The following is a 19055-nucleotide window of genomic DNA, read 5'->3' on the forward strand; positions in this document are numbered from 1 at the left end:
TAAAGTCATTGACATTTATTTCTTTTTTTTACGTTTCCCAGTATCAAAGTGGTCATGCACTAGAAAGAAAGCAAATCCAGTTGTAACTGCTGCTGTTGTTGAGCAAAGGGTGCAAATTTGCCATTCCAGGAATTCGCACCTGGAAGGCACTTCAAGTAAGGGTCTTGAGTTCAGCTTGCTATAGAGACATGGTGCCTTCTGTACGACTGACAGCAGAACCTCAGCCAGATGCAGCAATCTGATTCCACAGTACTTTTCACACCTTGCCAGAGTTAAAGGTTGCCAGAAGGTGGCTTTCAGCTCTGGTTTTAGAAAATGACTATTGGACGCTTGTCTTTGTTGTAAAAAAAATAACTCTTATGTCTACCCAAGGAACATTAAAAGACTTATTGTAGAAATCAGATCTGAGTGTGCAGGGAAGACTCAGACTCTATCTTCCAAGACCAAAATGGAGGAAAATAATGCATGTCTGAGCCTTTTGCTCCCTCTGGTGAAACATCGCAGTAAAGCTATAAAGTGCATATTTTTTAGCATTCTGTTTCTCTTTCCCAACAGATGGCAGCTCTAAGTATACTATGCCAATGTTATTACCCTTGAGTATTTGTAGTGGAAATCAAAGCTAGGGATAAGGGAAAGTTCCATTTTAAAACTTTCCCCTTAAAATAATATGATTAGCAATGTGATGCAGGGGGCTCTCTTATGCTATTTGACACTCCTGTACTCCTCCATACAACAGTTTTAAAAGCACTGTTTTTGCCACAAGCGATAAAAATGCAGATAACACAGCTTTTCACACTCACCTGATCTGCATCTCTGGTGTTTTGTTTTTACAAAGCTGTCAGCAAAAAAACTGCGAGCATTACAAACCAGCACCCTTTTTTTAAAAAAAACAACAAACTGGGTGTACTGGAGTATTTGTGAGCAGTTTTGTTGAGGTAGTACAATGCCCTCTATAGTTTTCAAAGGAATTGCAGCATCTTATGAAGCAGTGACTTCATCACCACTGGGTCTCAAGGGTTGGAGAAAACCCCAATTTCTTTCTAACCCATGCCCAACGTTGCTCTTTAAAAAAAAAACCCCAAAAACTCCATGCAATATCCATGGGTATGGAGAAACTGAGTATGGAAAAAAGGGTTTCCTAAATGACATATGTATGGATATGCGAAATCTTTAAAGTAATATACTCCCCACACTTGTGAAATTGGAGGCAACATTCTAAGGTTCATGTGCAGCTCTTGACTCAACTTTTGCTAGTATCTAGTTTTTTGAGTCGTAAAACTTGTGTATCCTCTGGAACTTCAGCAACCCTTTCGTTTTACAGAACACACATATATGCGTGATTGCCAGCAACTGTAAAAGCTTTAAAAAATACTCCGTTATTCATCCCAGCAGGATCACACATCCTTCATCCAATAGCAGCCATTTCCTGCTGCCCTCCTCTCCTCTCCTCTGCAAGTATATTCATAAGAAGCCAAAAAGACTCCAACAGTTCTTCCTGGATACAGTTCAACCCATTAGGTCAAAGAGGCCGATGTATTGCTCTGAAGCTACTACTTTCGCTGGGTTGTTGTCGCTGTTTTAACGTTATAACGTGTAGATGGGGAAAGGATGGCGGACAATATGAATCTTTGCAATGCCAGACCAGCCAGATTAGTATCTAATACATGGACAAACTTTGATGAACTTTCTTTGTTCCATGTGCAAAATCCACAACTGTCCACTGCACCATTACAATATTTGTATTTTGGGCCCTTTCCTCACTGTTTTAAGCATTCAGGATAGGAAAAGAAACATCACTCTCCCTGGATGGTCCCAAAGACTGCACATCTGTTGCCAGAACATAACTGCCTTTGGCTACTGGAAAAGCCATTGGGAGCTATGACCATCAGTTGTGAAGTCTATGAACTTTCTCTTGATTATTTACTGCTGGGATTGGTCTTCTGGCATGTCTTTCTGCTGAGACCACCGTATAAACTTCCAGTGACACTTCATGGAGCCACCCTAAATGCTTTCTCACGCCCTGCTGGCATTTGTCTCTTTGAACCAGGCCACTGATCTACTCCACTTGTGGCTGCAGTCATCCAAAATTCCTGTGTGAAGGACGAAGGAACACCTGGATGCTGATTTAATGTAACTATATTCTCCTCTACTTGGGTTGCTGTTTTAGCAGGACCTACAATGCATTCCACATGGGATTTCAAACAACTGTATGCCACTATAGGGCACTGTGATTTCTTGGAAGCCTGGAGTTCCGATTTAGGTATTCCCTGACACTTCCCTATATTGGTGAAGTTGCTTTCCCTCCACCTTCTTCATCGCCCATGTCAGTCTTGTGAAGGAGTTTGGGTCCTGTCAGGCCAATGATCAGAGCCCCAGTTGGAGCTGTGAACAGGATTGCCAGGAAAGCTATTGTCAAGATGGTCAGGCCATAATGTTCTAGGACTGGATCCTTCAGCTCTCGGGCTGTATCTAAACCAACAGAACCAATTGCAGCCTGCAGGGAAGAGGGGGGGGGAGGACATTGAATTGGATCATATGTTATATTCACAGAAGGAAAGTTTCCTGGCCGCGTGTCCCCCTCTCTGAAGCTACCTGCACCCCACAAAGAAGCCTTTCTGGAGAATAAGAGGGGGCCTTCCTGAACAGACAGTGCTGCTGCGGTTGCGAGGGAAAGGAAACCCCTTTCGCTCCATAAACTTCATTAACTAATTAATATTAGTCCAAGCAGGATTCTTTCATTTGGCCAGTTCAGGACTTACAGGAGCCAGATTTGAAGAGCCTTACAATCACAGTTCACTGTGGCCTTTCTTAAATTTGGAGACCCTGGGGCTCAATCCAGCTTGTGGTGAAATGATAATCAGCTTCTGACTTGCAAAATGGGAGGACAGGGCTGTCGCTGCTGTATGGGTCAAGTTATCAACATTGTTACCATTATAATCCACTGGGTTGCTGAATTTGTGTATTAGGAAGCAAAATGGCATCTCCCCAAAGTAAAAACAATGCTTTTGGGGTCCACAGAAGGGAATGCATTTTTCAGTTAAAAGGGGCTTCTGTTAGTGAGATCAATTTTGAGGGCAAATCTGCATGCATGGGGAAAGTGATCTCCTAAGAGAGCTGTGACAGAAAACACTTCAGACAGAGGAAGAAATTTACCTATGGAGTAAGGAAGCTGATTATCAGGTTGCTTGCAAGAGTCAAAAGCAATACGCCTTTCCCACCTAGAGTAGCGCACCATGGCGGGTGATTTAGCATCTTTTCAGCAGAAGAAACAGGGTCTCCTATATAGGCATACTCTACCTGGACAGTTGCTTTGGGGATCCATGCCAGCGCGATAAATGTTTTCTCTTTGAAGTTCAAGCCAGCAAAACTCACCAACAGGAACGTAGCAGTAACCCGTATCATGAGAGCCAAACACATTGTGATCATACAATACCCTGTAGGCAGAGGGATACATACTTCATTATTCCTCTCGGGGGGGGGGGATCAGCCCTCATCCTCTTATTAGGAACAAAAGTCAAAAGCAGGGGTGATGCGTCAGCAGCAAGGTGGCCAACTGAGATGGTGGGGAGCAGTTGCAAGATGTTAGGGAATAGAACTGTGTAGGCCATTTGGACTTGTCTGTGTCCCCTAAGCTAGCCAGGGGCTCTCACACCCTGGAGGGACACTGACCTGTCACCTGTGCTAAAAGAAGATTCAGCTGCTTGTGTGGTTCAGCTTCTGCACATGGTATTGGAGAGTGCCACCGTTGTGTTGCACCAGCCTGGAGCTGTGTTATGTACTAAGCTTGGATCCCAGAACAACAGGCAAGTAGTATCCTAGAATGCAGCAACTGGTTGGCTTGCAGGAAAAGACCAATCAGGCTCCAGGAGGAAGTTAATCAGCCTATTAGGTTGGTAGGATGGTAGAATGCATGGAAAGACCAATCAGGCTCCAGGAGGGAAGCAGAATCAGCCAATCAGACAGGACTCATTGTATAAATAATGTATATAAAAGCTTGAGGTTTGGGAGGCAATTCAATCACTGTTTCACAAGCTGCAATAAAGAGCATGAAATCACTACAGGATTTAAGCTGCCACAGTGAAAAATGGGCAAGAAGCCTCTACAGCCTGCCATCTTCTGCTGTGGCTCACACAAGCAGCAGGGGCTTGGATGCAGCAGTTGACCCTCTGCTCTCTTCTCTCCGGGGCAATCCTCTACTTATGGAAATGCATGCTTGTTCAGCTTTGGAGGAGATGCTCCATTAGCTGTCCTCTAAGGGACGCAGGTGGCGCTGTGGTCTAAACCATTGAGCCTCTTGGGCTTGCCGATAGGGTCAGTGGTTCAAATCCCCGCAATGGGGTGAGTTCACGTTGCTCAGTCCCAGCTCCTGCCAACCTAGCAGTTCAAAAGCACGTCAGAGTGCAAGTAGATAAATAGGTACCGCTCCAGCAGGAAGGTAAACAGCATTTCCGTGTGCTGCTCTGGTTTCGCCAGAAGCGGCTTAGTCATGCTGGCCACATGACCCAGAAAAACTGTCTGCGGACAAATGTCAGCTCCCTCGGCCAGTAAAGCGAGATGAGCGCCCCAACCCCAGAGTCGTCTGTGACTGGACTTAAGTGTCAGGGGTCCTTTACCTTTTTAAGGGACTATAGCCCCACTCATCAGTGCGTAGGAGCCAATTCCTAGAGGCTGAGGCCCTAATAAAATATTTGAGGGGGCCGGGCCCCCCACAACTTGATGGCCATTGTCATTCAAATGATTTGTGTGTGTGTGTTGCATCATGTGATCGATTATGCAGGATGGGACTTACCTGCCCCTTCCCCCGCAATGTCTTATTCAAGTTGGCACCCCTGCCAGCACAGGTTAGCCGACTTACCAACCATTTTTGGTCCAAGAGAGACAACGGATATTTCAGCTCCGATTAAACCAAACAGAAAGGGTTGGAAAAATTGCCAGGCAATTCTAACAATCTCTTCCACTGCTTTCTGCAAAACGAAGAGTGAACACAAAGTGTTACAAGAACTAGTATTATTCTTTTTTATTAGATTTTTAAAATATAACAATTTTTAATGTAACAAGCAATTACATAGCATAATATATTATTCTGCAGCATGTTGGTTGGTCCTGATCAATTCAGGTGCTGACCAGCCGTGGATTCTGGAATTCTTTCTCCCACAAACTAGCCGTGTAATTAATCAATGTGTCCAACATTAATTTTGTTTAAGAGACCACTTTTCAATTTGTATCCATTTTCCCCAAACTTCTGGAAATTTTAAACTTCTATTCAGTTGAAGCTTTGAATAACTAGCTTATTGTGTAGTTGTAGTTGTTGTCATTCATAGTATTACATTTCTCTCTTGCCCTTGATGCTAAAGGAGCCCAGGGTGCTACTGTAAAGCAGTCCAACTTGAGTTCTCTCCTTCACATAAATCTGTTCCTGAGTTCTCGGCTTTAAACGGCCTCTGTCCAGTATACCTGAAGGAGCGTCTCCACCCCATCGTTCGGCCCGGACGCTGAGGTCCAGCGCCAAGGGCCTTCTGGCGGTTCCCTCATTGTGAGAAGCAAAGCTACAGGGAACCAGGCAGAGGGCCTTCTCGGTAGTGGCGCCTGCCCTATGGAACGTCCTCCCATCAGATGTCAAAGAGATAAACAACTACCTGACATTCAGAAGACATTTGAAGGCAGCCCTGTTCAGGGAAGCTTTTAATGTGTGATATTTTAATGTATTTTTAATCTTTGTTGGAAGCCGCCCAGAGTGGCTGGGGAAACCCAGCCAGATGGGCGGGGTAAAAATAAAAAATTATTATTATTATTATCATGTTTGCGAAAACAGTAGTGCTTGGTGTGCTCTGGTCCATGGGGTCACGAAGAGTCGGGCACGATTAAACAACTAAACAACAACATTATGTTTGCAGAATGCTCACCTTCTCCACAGACCATCTCAGCCCAGCCAGAAATGACAAGACAATTGTGCAGAGGCCTCCAGATCCAGGAAAGCCAAAATGCTTGCAGCTCAAAAGAGTAAACGCAGAGAGACCCAACAGAAAGAATGCTCTCTTCCACACAACATATGCCTAAGACCAGGGAAGAAAAGAGAAAGTATATTTAAAATATTACTATAGCATTACTAAGAAACTGCCCTAAATTGATGGAATCATAATGTTAATTTAAAATCTACAAATGAGTCCTCTGTTTAGGACAAGATCAGCAATGGCAGAAAGATCCTCATCCCCCTAACAGAGCCACAAAGGTAAAAACTTCTCCTGCATGTACAGCAGGTTTAAATCTGAAGGGGAACAAATTACCCCAGTCTGGGCCCACCAAACGTTTAGAGTCGGTGGGCATCTTTGGGATTTTGAGAAAGTACCAGGGGCACCAGTTGCAAAAGGCTCGAATGGGGGCGTGGCATAACACAAAATGGCTGCCACACCCAAAAGAACAGGAAAAGAGATAAGACCACAAAACGCCATGGGCACACTGCCCCATCAATGATGGGAAAATACACTTTCATCATTCCCTGCTGCTCTGTTTAAAACAGAAGGGAGTGAGAAAGGGTATCCCATCCTGGCATCCATTAAAACGTGGTGACAGGAGTGAGGCAGCAGTAAATCACACTGAGCAAGTTGGAATTACAGTAACTCTTTATTAGCAAAAACAGGACCTTCACAATAGTGTCAGGCCTAATGAGCACAGCAACTCATCTCTGGTGGGTCTTGCCCCCATGAAGCAGTTGCTGAGACTGAAGATCCCTGCCTAGGTCCCCTCCTCTCCAGAGTTTCCCCAAGCAATCTGAGACGATGCCTGAGTGAAGCTAAGTTCTCCTCTGCCCTCTTCATGCCTCCCCTAGGGAGGGAGAGCTTGTCACAGCAGGAGGGGCAGGACACCCTTGCCTCTTCACTAGCCGGACTCATCTCTGCCTCTTGGCAACCACACAGACACTGTGCAGTCTATGCCACAGTGAAAAATCTGATATCTACATAAGTTACACACTACTGGCTCCAGGAAAAAGAATGCCAATAAAATACACTGGATTCACATCCTTGGGAAAGAGTGATTTTGTAACGCTGACAATCTCTGGATCACATTCTCAACAGTTATAAACTAGGACATGGATAGTGTCTTTTGCATCATTCCCTTACCACTTCCCCTTGATGAGATGCAAGGCTGAAACTTTCTAGCAGCTTCCTTTCTTACCTGATCCTTGCTTGGAAAGTACCAAATAAAAATTCCCAGAAGGCCACCAGCTCCTGCGCCGATTACAACTTCTATTAAACCACGGAGGATACTCTTGAAGACAGAGCCTTTTTGGACACAACAGAAGAAAAGGGTGTAAACACAGATTTTCATTTTCCTGCTTTGCTTGCATAAAGTTTATGCAGGGGATAGATTATGTCTGGCCTTTACTGAGCATGAGTTCTAATTTGTTTGTGGTTATACGGCAATGAGCATTAATCCTTATTTGCTTGAGCAGTGGTTATATTATTCCCATTAATCATTAGTTTATCCCACACTTTACTTGTCTTTTCTTTTTTAAATAATTTTTATTAAGTTTCCATTTACCAAATTAAACATATCATACCAATTAATCCGAATTATAACAATACACATCATAAAATCCAAATATTTTCCAAATTATAAATTTTTGTGGGGGGTACCCATGCTTCGTGATCGGCAGGAGTCCAATCATCTATCTTTCTGCTGCTTTCATGTTTACAATGATGTTTTCAGTCCCATCTTCTCAACTCCTTGTCGTTACTCATTTTCCTTTTCGGTCACCTCCGAGTTCTCTCCACAAGTGGATTGAAAGAAACAGTCTTATTTATATTTTTGTGTGGACCTTATAATGCTCTCTCCTAGATAAATCCAATAGTCCAGGCGTTCCGTTCGAGCAGGCATTCGCCATCTTGTTCCATTCCGATGAAATACAGTCTAAATGTCCGCTCATTAACTTTCCAGACCCGCTGCATCGTAAATTAGTCTCTCCAGGAGTGTAATAGCCCTTTCAAGTTTACGATCCCAACCTGATAACAGATCTACGGCTCACCCTCCCTAAGACCATATATCATGCAACAAAGGTCTGCCTGTCCATGTCGGATCACATTTCTTACTGCGTCACAAAGGAGCCTCTCTTCTTTCCAAATCTTTCACAGAATAAAACCTTTAACTCATTATTTTTCCCCACACAGTTTATTTTTAGTCCCACTTGCAAATTGGTCGTTGAGACGGTTCTTCTAAGGGGGAGGGTTGTTAGGTAAATCACATAGTTCATCCCACACTTTTCAGTGCCTTTCCTGCCCTCCTCACATTCCTAAAGTCCTTCAAAAAAGTGAAGTTGTTGTACTATGGCAACAGAGCTTTAATTCACTTCAAACCCACATTCCCAGCTTGTTCACACTTCTGTCTCAGCAGCGTCTACACCAGGGGTCAGCAAACTTTTCCAGCAGGGGGCCAGTCCACTGTCTCTCAGACCTTGTGGGGGGCCGGACTATATTTTGAAGAAAAGAAAGTGATTGAATTCCTATGCCCCACAAATAACCCAGAGATGCATTTTAAATAAAACGGCACATTCTATTCATATAATAATAATTTATTATTTATACCCCGCCCATCTGGCTGAGTTTCCCCAGCCACTCTGGGCGGCTTCCAATCAAGTGTTAAAAACAATACAGCATTAAATATTTAAAACTTCCCTAAACAGGGCTGCCTTCAGATGTCTTTTAAAAAGAAGATAGCTGCTTATTTCCTTCACATCTGAAGGGAGGGCGTTCCACAGGGCGGGCGCCACAACCAAGAAGGCCCTCTGTCTGGTTCCCTGTAACCTCACTTCTTGCAATGAGGGGACCGCCAGAAGGCCCTCGGTGCTGGATATCAGTGTCCGGGCAAAACGATGGGGGTGGAGACGCTCCTTCAGCTATACAGGACCGAGGCCGTATGTAAAAACACTCAGATTCCCGGACTGTCCGGGCCTTAGTTTGCCTAGCCATGGCTCTACACCTTGCTTGGTACTGTACACAGAATGGAAGATGGCAGGATCCCCAAGGATGTGCTTTTCGGGGAGCTGGTTCCAGGCACCAGGCCTGCTGGTGGACCAACTCTGCACTATAAAGATGTCTGCAAATGAGACATGAAGGCTGGCAACATCAGCCCTGTCGTGTGGAATCCCTTGCAGACGACTGCAGTGTCTGCAGACAGACAGCGGGTCATGCATTCACAGTAGTTACCAGAGGAGAAATGAGCGCAGAGAGAAGAAATGTCCTGAAGAGTATTTTCAAGATAGAAAGCAGACAGAGTTAAGAGTATGTCTTCCAGGGATCTTTGTTTTTGTTTTAAAACGCAACTACTGAATTGAGAGGCTTTGTGCAGACTCCCACGAGAGGTGGCGGACTCTCTTTCCTTGGAGGTTTTTAAACAGAGGTTGGATGGCCATCTGTCTGTGGGATGTAAACACAGGAGCAGTCAATGACAACATTCCTAGAGTGTACATATTAGAACATGGGGAGGGATGTCAGTCCAGCAAGCAGGTAAACTTCCTGGGGACGGACTTCCTCCGCATGTGACCAGAGGTGGGTGTGGCCTCACCTGTGCAGGTAATGACAAAAGCACAGGGCAGGCAGCCACTCTCTCTCTCTGCCATTTTCCTTCGATGAAGCAACATCTAAGGATGCTCTCTTGGCTCCCAGCCAAGAGAGGAGGAAAGGACTATCTTGCTACAAGATAGATTCTGAATGTATGTAACCTTTTTAAGCTGTCTGCCTTCTGGGATCATATTGTGAACAGAACGTGAGTAAACTCTTTTATACTTTTATAAAGACTGTGTCGTGTCTTGTATTTTAAGAGGGAACAAAAGGGGAAAGTACCAGAGTAATTATTACAAAGGTTCTAGTGAACCTGTGCACACGTTACCGTTGCGAACTTAAAGGGGAATGTTTATAAACTCTGCTGATATTTTGGGAACTTGTTAGCACAAGTTGGATAAGGATATAATTAGTCAATATATCCTCTCCTGCACCCCAGAACATTCCCACACTGTCATGTATGGGTTCCTGCATTGCTGGGGGCTGGACTAGATGACCCTTAGGGTCCCTTCCAACTCTAAGATTTGATGATTCTATGCAGGAGTTGCAATTGGTTCTTTGTCCAGCAGGTGGCAGCCACTGTACCACAGCAGAAGTAAAAGAAAAAAAAGAAATGGCGCTCCCTGCTGTGATCGTTCTACAGTTTCTAAAGTGCAAAGATGAATATAGGAGGAAAGACAAAGCTGGTGTAACTCAGCTCAGAACCAGAATGCTGGGTTCCCTCCAGACTGTCACTATACTGTGGGATGTATTCAACTTCATACCTGCAAATTTAGGTTTTCACATAACAAACCAACTTTTTAAAGCAGACTTTTTGTAGTAAGCAAAGTGATGGGAAAGCACACTAAAAAGTCTGGGATAACAATCAGTTGATGGGAAGTCGTATAATCTCTGTGCAAAGAAATTAGGATGAGTGCTCACTCAGCAGTGGCTATTGTATAACCACTGCAGGAAGAGATAAAAATGAGTGCTTAATAAACAGCAGACGCTATATACCCGCCACACAGGCTTTGTGCAAACAACTCAGGATGGATACTCAATAACAGGTCTTCAAAAAGCTCATCTCTGTAGTGAACTACCACATAAAATAGAAAAGTTCAGCGCAGCTGTCTCGTGCGATGTGCTGCTTTCGCTACCTCTTTCACGCATAGCACTTAGTTGGAAAGCTGCACTGCAAAATTCATAGCTGTGTGGAGTTTGAAGGATGGCCGAGTTGCAGTCTGTGTGTCATTTCAGAAAGTGCAAATTAAGTAATTTCCCCTTTAACGTGAATGGAATGGAATTCCCCTTCTCCCAATCCCAGCTGTTTGACAACATATATTCTCTGTTAGAGAAGAGGTCACATCACAATGAAGCCTTCCTGAAGCAAGTCAGCTTTCTCCCATCCTCAAGAGAAATAGCACCGCATTCAGCCTCCCAATTCTGTCTATGTTTCTTTTTTCCTAATGGGTCCATGCAGTGGCTTTTCATTCCTAGGGAGTAGCTCCAGTACCTGTGGAAAAGGCCATGCCCAAGAAGGTGTTGAATCCCGTAATGGCCACGATATCATCCAGGCTGGCAGCAGCTATTACCAAGGTAGGAATGCCTTTATCAACACCATATCCTCTGGATTGCAACATCAGCAATGAAAGGACAACAATAGCAGGAGACACAGCACCTAGAACAAACCTGAAAGGGCACAAAATTAGCTCTTGGCGAAAGAAGGGAACATTGCATTGCTTCCTTCAGATAAAACTTTACAGAAGATGATGTATCAGAAATTTCTGGAAATAAATGTCTCTCCTCTGCCCTTCTCTCTATAATCACAACAATGCACTCCGTGTTGTAAAAAAGGGAAAACAAGACACAGCTGTGTGCAGTGCCGGATTTACGTATAAGCTAAACAAGCTATAGCTTAGGGCCCCACTCTCTTGGGGGTCCCCAAAAAAAGTTAAAGGGGGGAAAAACCTGGATGTACATTTCCAAAATGTAAGATAAAAAACAAATAAAATAAAACCTACATACAGGAACAGTGTTTTGTGTTGTGTAGGCTCCTATGATGTAAGTAATGGGCCCTGCCTGCTAGTCTGCTCCCTAAAACATCACTGGCTTGCTCATTTCTATATATAGGGTGCCTACACTCTGCATGGACTGGTTGCATAGCAACATGTGCAAAGGACCAGTGGTCAGGGATGATGGGAATTGTAGTCCAAAACATCTGGAGGGCCAAAGGTTGGGGATGCCTGCTATTAGGTCCATAAATTTCCAAATAGCATATATTCAACACAAAAAACAGCGACAATTTGTTGTTGACAAAGGACAGCTGGACATATAAAGGGCCCCGTTACCTTCAGTAGCTTAGGGCCTCATCAAACCTAAACCCAGCCCTGGCAGTGTGTCTTCTCTGTTTCTCAGTGCTGCCACTCTATGAAACGCTGCAAGCACCTTCATTATCCAGACTGGTAATGGATTGCAGGGGAAGGGAGAGATTCCATGCTTGCATATTCTTATTAATAACACTAAAGAACCCAAACGATGCATCCCCTCAGGGCTCGGGACTTTGCGCGCTGTGTTTAAGGTTGCAGTTGTAGGTATTGCTAGAAGATATGTACTGCTTGCAAGCAAGAGAAAGCAGAGTTATCTCTTACCCTAACATAAACCCCCATTCCCATGGCAGGTTCATGATATAGTGAGACAGGACAGCTGCTGCACAGGCTTCCGTGAGGCAAGGACCAAAGCTTAGTCTGAAACAGATCGCTTTCAACTTATTCAGAGCCTGAAAGACAAAACACAGTGAAAAACAAAAAACTGTTGTCAACTTCTTTTTTACTGTTACGTAAAATCAGTTGAGATTTGCTCTGCTGTACTCAGCTTTGATTGTATGGGACAATACAATGCATTATAATAGGAGATTGGAAGTGGATTCAAGGTGTTTAGGATGAAGATAGACGTACACCTTTCAGTTCGTCTCCTGCAGTGTGAACCCAGGTCATCAAAGTGCATTACAGATATGCATTCCAGAAAACTGCATACTGGGTTGGCAGTAAGTCTCACCCTTAATTTCAAGAATTAGGGGGCTTGTAAGTTTCCCCCACATTCTTTTTTTAAGCAATGCATGCACAGGCAACACTATCTAATTTTAATTCCCTTCGGGTGAGAGAGAATTAGAGACTTGCAATGCCCTTCATTTACAAATATACAAGCAGAGCGTAAGTGGAAGTAATTCATAAAACATAAAACAGTAATTAATAATAATAAAAAAGGGTATGTGGATCAGGAGCTGTAACAAAATACAGTGGTACCTCGGGTTACAGATGCTTCAGGTTACAGACTCTGCTAACCCAGAAATAGTACCTCGGGTTAAGAACTTTGCTTCAGGATGAGAACAGAAATCGCGCAGCGGCAGCGGGAGGCCCCATTAACTAAAGCGGAATGAATTAAGTTCTTAACCCGAGGTACCATTGTATTCAGTAAGATGCTCAGCCTTCACCTTAAAAAATTCAGAAACTTATGTAAAAACAGTGACAGAGATTAGGGGTAGAAGTGTGTTGGATTGGTGCTAGCCAATTGGTTGCCCTTCACAGATGAATTTTCCCCAATGTACATTGGCATTGCAAGAAACTTGTTCCAAAATATTTTCCAGAGCTTGCTCCAAAGCAAAAAAAAAACATACTTTTGTACCAAATCATACCACTACAACCGCAATAAAAAATACTGTATCTGTTTTCATTCTTCCTTAGGAATGGAAAATTTAAATAGAATGGTGCTTGAATCCAAGAGCTGTGGTTTTGGCATCTAGGTAACAACCCTGTTTTCTGGGTTCTGCAAATGTCTCTGATGTTTAGAGAGCGGTGGGATAGAGAAATTATATCTAGCATATTATCTAGTGAATATTTGGAGCTGGGAAGAGTTTAAAGAATAAACAATCTTTCTGTGGGCAACATTCTTTCATTTTGCTTTGTGTGGTCGCCAGGAAAGCTCTTTGCCACACATCTCAGTGTCCATAAAGATTTTGCATGTGTTAAGGACCATTTGATACTTCACCTGTGGGTCGAGGCCAAGACCAGCAAGAGCCAAGATAATTGAGAGGGCAATGTTTCGCATGGTAGCTCCCCATTTCACATTGATCTGGACTAGTTTACTAGTGTACGGGACATTCCTGATGAGAAACCCAGCGAGCAGCATCCCTAAATGGGACAGAGAAAGGCATGTCACTCATTGTTGACATCACAGGCGGCAAGCAACATTTGGAAAGCACGGGACGAAGTGGCTGCAGTGTTAAATCGTGTGCCAGAATAACAATATGGAATGGGGCTGGGACTGGGCTATATCACTGGGGGAGAGGGGTTGAATCCTTTCCCCTCTACCCTTTCACAATTTAAATCTGCTGGAAACCAGTAACAGTTGCAGGCAGCTGGGGAAGAGAGCAGCATATGAATGCCTTTTCTCCAATCTGTACCAAGTAACAACTGCGGCACAAATTTAAGTCAAGGAAACAGTTTTGTGGGCAAAGGTGAAAAGATCCCTTCTCCAGAACTGCAGCCCAGATCCTGTTCAAGCCCTTTTCTGTGGCTGCTCATAAGTCTGAAAAACCAGTATCTACTTATCCATATTTACATGGAGATCTCACTCACAACTGGGAAACACTGGCCTGCGAGTGCTCCAATTGAAGACGCTCAAACTCGGGACGAAAGGGAGAACTGTGCTAGGAGGAAGGCACGCTTGGCAAACCCTCACTACTGTGATTAACTCCTGCCTGGAAACCTATGTCCCCACTATGGAAGGACGTGGGGATCCAGAATTGGCCTCCACAGTCACTTGCGGACTCACAGTGAAAATTGTATTTATAGAAGACAATTTTACTCAGCTACGAGCGATCGCAGAAGACAACGACATGCAGATACGATTCTCTCTGCCCCAACCACTCTGTGCTGTCTCAGATGGAGAAGGAAAACAGCCTTCCATCTTAAACTGACAGTGACTGGTAGATGCCATTCTTCCTTTTTCTATTTGACAAGACACAGAGATCCCTGGGACTGATGCTACTGTGCATCAGTTGGAATTCAAACTCCCCTAATACACTTACATACTTGATGAAACAGGTACTGTATATGACCATCAACATACAAAGAAAGATCCTAACAGCAACTTACATATGCATATTAAGAAACCAGCTTTTCTTAAACAAACAGCTCCTTGTCTTTTGTCACTCTCCTGCCCAAAATACAAGGGACCCAAGTCCAGCTCAGTCTGAGAGGTAGTTAAGCACATGTATTCAATGGATTTAATAAGACTGACACCTTTTCCTCTTCTGGCTGGATGGGATCGTATGTAAGGTGATGCAAATATGCTGTATATCTTGCTTACACTTGAGAGTCCTCTATTAACTCACTGGGGGGAAATAGACAAAGAAACTCTTTAAAACTAGAAATACTAGAAACATTTCGGTTACCTGAAGGAAATAAGCCTATGACTGATCTCCAATGGAAACCTCTTGAAATGATGCATAAATAAAATGGGAGCCTAAATTGACATTTGGACAACTCTGCTGTCATATTGGAAAAAACAGGTCTATGTAAAAATAAGATGATGCACGGTACCTGATAAAGCAATACTTACCAAAAAGACGAGGGAGTGGAGGGAAGCCGGGTATTCTAATGGACTCCATAATTTTTCCACCAAGTAAAGAACAAAAGAAGAGGAACAAAAGTCCAAAGACATTTCCACCAGGAAGACATTCCTTGCCTATAACAGCCCAGAAAACAGCCCAGATCAGCGCTGCTGCTGCTACTGGAAAACAGGGTAAGAAATGCTTTAGCATCCTTCAGAAATCATGTTACGTTCTTCAGAGCTTCATGAAAACTGATTTTTGGTTAAAGTAATGAAAGAAACAAAAGTTGCGCTAGTAATGCACTTTTCTGTGCCGTTTTTTAAAATGTTCTTTTAATTTGATTCTTTATTTAAAGCTACTGTCAAATGCTTGTTGTCATGCAGTCAACAATGATGGGCTGTTGCAAATCAGCTATGGTGCTAAATGTGCTACCATGCAACCCAGGCCACAGATGAGCGTGATTGCTTTTTTATTGTTGTTCTGCAATCTAAATAGATTTTAGAGATATTTCAGATCTCCTCCCAGTTACTGTTATTTGTTTGAGAATGAGGATTTTTCTTGGCAGCCCCTTCTGTTCTTTCCCGCTGCACCAGAATGGGAGCACTGGAAAGTGAAGATGCAATTTTAGAACCATTTCCTACACAGCTCTGGCAAATGAAAATGGAAGTTGCAGGGAGCCAATGGCACAAAGGAGCTTCCATACTTATCCTTCTTTCTTTATTCCTGGACAATGAATACTATCTCCAACAAAAATCAAAAGCAATGAATAACCACTGCAAATAATATAAACGGATTAATAAATAGTAAAACTTTCCCCTAAGTGACCATTTCATCTAGGATCTTTAGAGATTTCACTCAGCGGCAAGGCATGAATCATAATGTTTTCTGCAGGTCAAATTATTTGGGTCATATTCTGTACACATTACAGGAGAAAGTGTCTCTTTGTGTGCTTGGTCATGACCCACTTTCAAGATAAATCTGCATAAATGTAGTGAGGATTATAGACTTTTGGGAGTTCACTTACAAGAGAGAGAACATTAAGACAAGGCTTAAAAGCTTACAATAATGATTAAAACAATAACAGTTAGGAATCAACTGCAGAGTTGATGGATCAAAATGGAAGGGATATCAGTTATCTTGTCTGTTTAGCAGACAAAAGAATTTCAGTGGCATTCTGAAGGTTTTGGTTAAGGCTCCTGAAGGTTTTACTTGATTTATCACACTCTGATTTTCCTCCAAAGAGCTCTGCGTGGCTAAACATATCCAGGCAGGTTAACTGAGCCAAACCTGCTGAAGAACTACACATGAAAATGTTAGAATATGTTACATGTTTCTTGCCAATTCACCTCTGAAGGGTGCTTGATGTCCCACAATTAATTATCCTGGGATAATTGGCCTTGCAACTTCCTTAAACCTCTGGTTTGTTTCTGCCTTGTAGAGGTGGATCAGAGGTTGAAGGTAAAACATCCCCACACAAATCAGAGACCGTGAAAACAATCCCAGTACTGTTAGCTGTGACACTGTGCAGAATTCACAGTTCCATAGGCCAGCAGAGTAATGTCTGAATAAAAGCCAGTAATTAAGGGATCAGCTGATTGTCGGTGACTTCAGTCTCTGGGATTAGTTACATGCTGGAGTTCTCCATCCCTGCCAAAAGGGGAGTCACCACTGATCAGCTGATATTATACCTTTTTAAATATAAAACCCTGGACCTTAAGATTAGGTTAAAAAAAAGAAACCAAGACAATTATAGCCAATAGAAAACTAAAGGGTGGCTGTATTCGCTTCCCCTTTTGTATTCCCTTTGCATACCATTTGTTACTATTTCAGCAAATATGCCTTGTGGAGGGAAAATACATATTTGCCGCAGTTTTCCTGGTGGCTCCTCTTCCACCTGCGGTTCAAAATCCTTCAGTGACGCTGCCTCTTCATTTTCTACAGGAAGAATCTCCTCCTGATTTAAAACGGGGAGAGCGGAGGATGACACATTATCAACAATTGACGTGCCAAATAATGCCGGAGTCCTAAGAAGCAAGTGCTACTCAACTCAATGGGACTTACGGTACTTCTGAGGATATACCATGACAAGACGGGATTTGGAAATCACAAGGTCAATGACGTCAAAAGGACCACTCCTTAATTGTCCTTTGTAAAGTTACCAGGCGCAGCTATCTTTTGTTAGTGAGATTTCACCCACTAACTGGGTCTTCTTAAAGTTCTTTTGAATGGGGCAAAGGAAGACCTTTCCCCGTTCCAGCTGACATAATCTTGGTGTGCAGTGTGTGCCTGCAAAATGAGCCAAATGAGGCAGACAGGTTTTCTGGAGAGGGGCAAGAGAGAGCTAGAGAGGTGTAGGGCAGTAGACTTCCCTCTCTCTTGGGCAATAGGGTGGTTCATAAAAAACTCTTTTTTTGAAAATGCCTACTTTTCTTATTTACTGCACTAGGGATTATATAGCTATATCTGAAATTTCATGCATATCAGTTAATATCTTGACCCTCCTCCACGAAAATAGCTGTTTACTTGGCCGTTTTCCTATGCCGTGAGGGCTGAAATTTCAGTTCAGTGGAGCTGACCTACGCTCAGCCTGTATATTCAAAAAGAAACCCGAAAACACATTAAGAGCCTCCACTAGTTAGGGCTGCCGTATGTCTGGAATTTCCTGGACATAGCCAGGATTCGCTATGGCATCCTGGCAGAATTGTCAGATAGCGGCTAAAATGTCCAGGGTTTGTTTTTTGGCGATTTGACTAAAAAATAGGTAAATACTTCATGGGGGGGTCATTTTTGACCCAAACCGTCAATATATTTATAAAATACGTAATTGACAAATACCTGAGCTATTTCGGGCTCGGAATCAACCTTATTGGTCTTTGCAAAGTATCCCCCCATCCTTGCTGTTCTTCACAACATCCTCCGACATGCTGACCAACCTATGATTTAAACAAAATGTATTTCAGGTGCCATATATTCTACCTGATTTAAATGGGTTTTCCCCCCACTCCCAACAGCATTGGGATTTCTTTCTATTAATATTTAAACATTCAGCTTCCCAACCACAGGGTTACTTGCTAAATGACAGTGGATTTCGATCCAATGAACCAAGGGTAGAAGGAAAAACAGTCAATGCTCTTTTGCAAATGTCTGTTCAAGTTCATACAGTGCTACAATAGGCAGGTTGCACAGCAATACTCCAGTTTCTGCCTGAGCATCAAGTATGTGTTTGAAGTTGCATGAACTCTTGTACTGAGTGAAAGAACATATTTGGATTTGGGTTTCTTTTTTTCTAGTGCAGTGCTCTAGCAAAATCTTGCAGATCGACTCACAGCATTTACTAAACTGTGTACAGTATTTGTTTTTTTCTGACCTAGTAAAAGATTAGTAGTCTGTGCTGCCATGCTGGTTGCAGAGGAGGGAAGCCTCCACAGTCAGCACGCCAATACAGTTTCTAGGCTGTGTACACCATACCTTTAAACCACATTCCTTCCCTCAAAGAACTCTGGGTACTGTAGTTTAAGAGGTGCTGTAACACTCTGAGGAGTAAACTGCAGTGCCCATAATTCTTTGAGGGAAAGAATGTACTTTGAATGAGCTTTAAAATTCTAATGTGTGCAAAAAGATAAAGGACCCCTAGACAGTTAAGTCCAGTCAAAGGTGACTATGGGGTGCGGCGCTGATCTCGCTTTCAGGTCAAGGGAGCCGGCATTTGTCCACAGACAGCTTTCCGGGTCATGTGACCAGCATGACTAAACCGCTTCTGGTGCAATGGAACACCGTGACGGAAACCAGAGCGCATGGAAACACTGTTTACCTTCCCACCACAGTGGTACCTGTTTATCTACTTGCACTGGCATGCTTTCGAACTGCTAGGTTGGCAGGAGCTGGGACAGAGCAACGGGAGCTCATAAGTT

The 19055-nt window shown here is 43.3% G+C and overlaps 1 protein-coding gene across 5 annotated transcripts in view; it reads right to left on the bottom strand.

Annotated features, from left to right (window-relative positions):
- Nucleotides 1-19055, bottom strand: part of LOC114603894 (sodium/hydrogen exchanger 9B2-like) — a 23639-nt gene continuing 4584 nt past the window's right edge. For 4 of the 5 annotated variants that reach the window (XM_077933879.1, XM_077933877.1, XM_077933878.1 and 1 more), the window contains exons 2-12: nt 17980-18077; nt 16957-17098; nt 15153-15323; nt 13578-13720; nt 12182-12309; nt 11047-11222; nt 7174-7280; nt 5904-6053; nt 4856-4964; nt 3298-3434; nt 1-2494 (exon numbers count right to left, since the gene is read on the bottom strand). In XM_077933879.1, coding sequence (XP_077790005.1) covers nt 2279-2494; nt 3298-3434; nt 4856-4964; nt 5904-6053; nt 7174-7280; nt 11047-11222; nt 12182-12309; nt 13578-13720; nt 15153-15323; nt 16957-17098; nt 17980-18036 — 1536 coding nt within the window. In that variant the 5' untranslated portion in view covers nt 18037-18077 and the 3' untranslated portion in view covers nt 1-2278. Of the gene's footprint in view, nt 2495-3297; nt 3435-4855; nt 4965-5903; nt 6054-7173; nt 7281-11046; nt 11223-12181; nt 12310-13577; nt 13721-15152; nt 15324-16956; nt 17099-17979; nt 18078-19055 lie in introns of those variants that run through there. The other variant, XM_077933880.1, reaches the window with a different exon arrangement.

Source organism: Podarcis muralis, chromosome 9 (assembly GCF_964188315.1).
Source record: "Podarcis muralis chromosome 9, rPodMur119.hap1.1, whole genome shotgun sequence".
NCBI lineage: Eukaryota > Metazoa > Chordata > Lepidosauria > Squamata > Lacertidae > Podarcis > Podarcis muralis.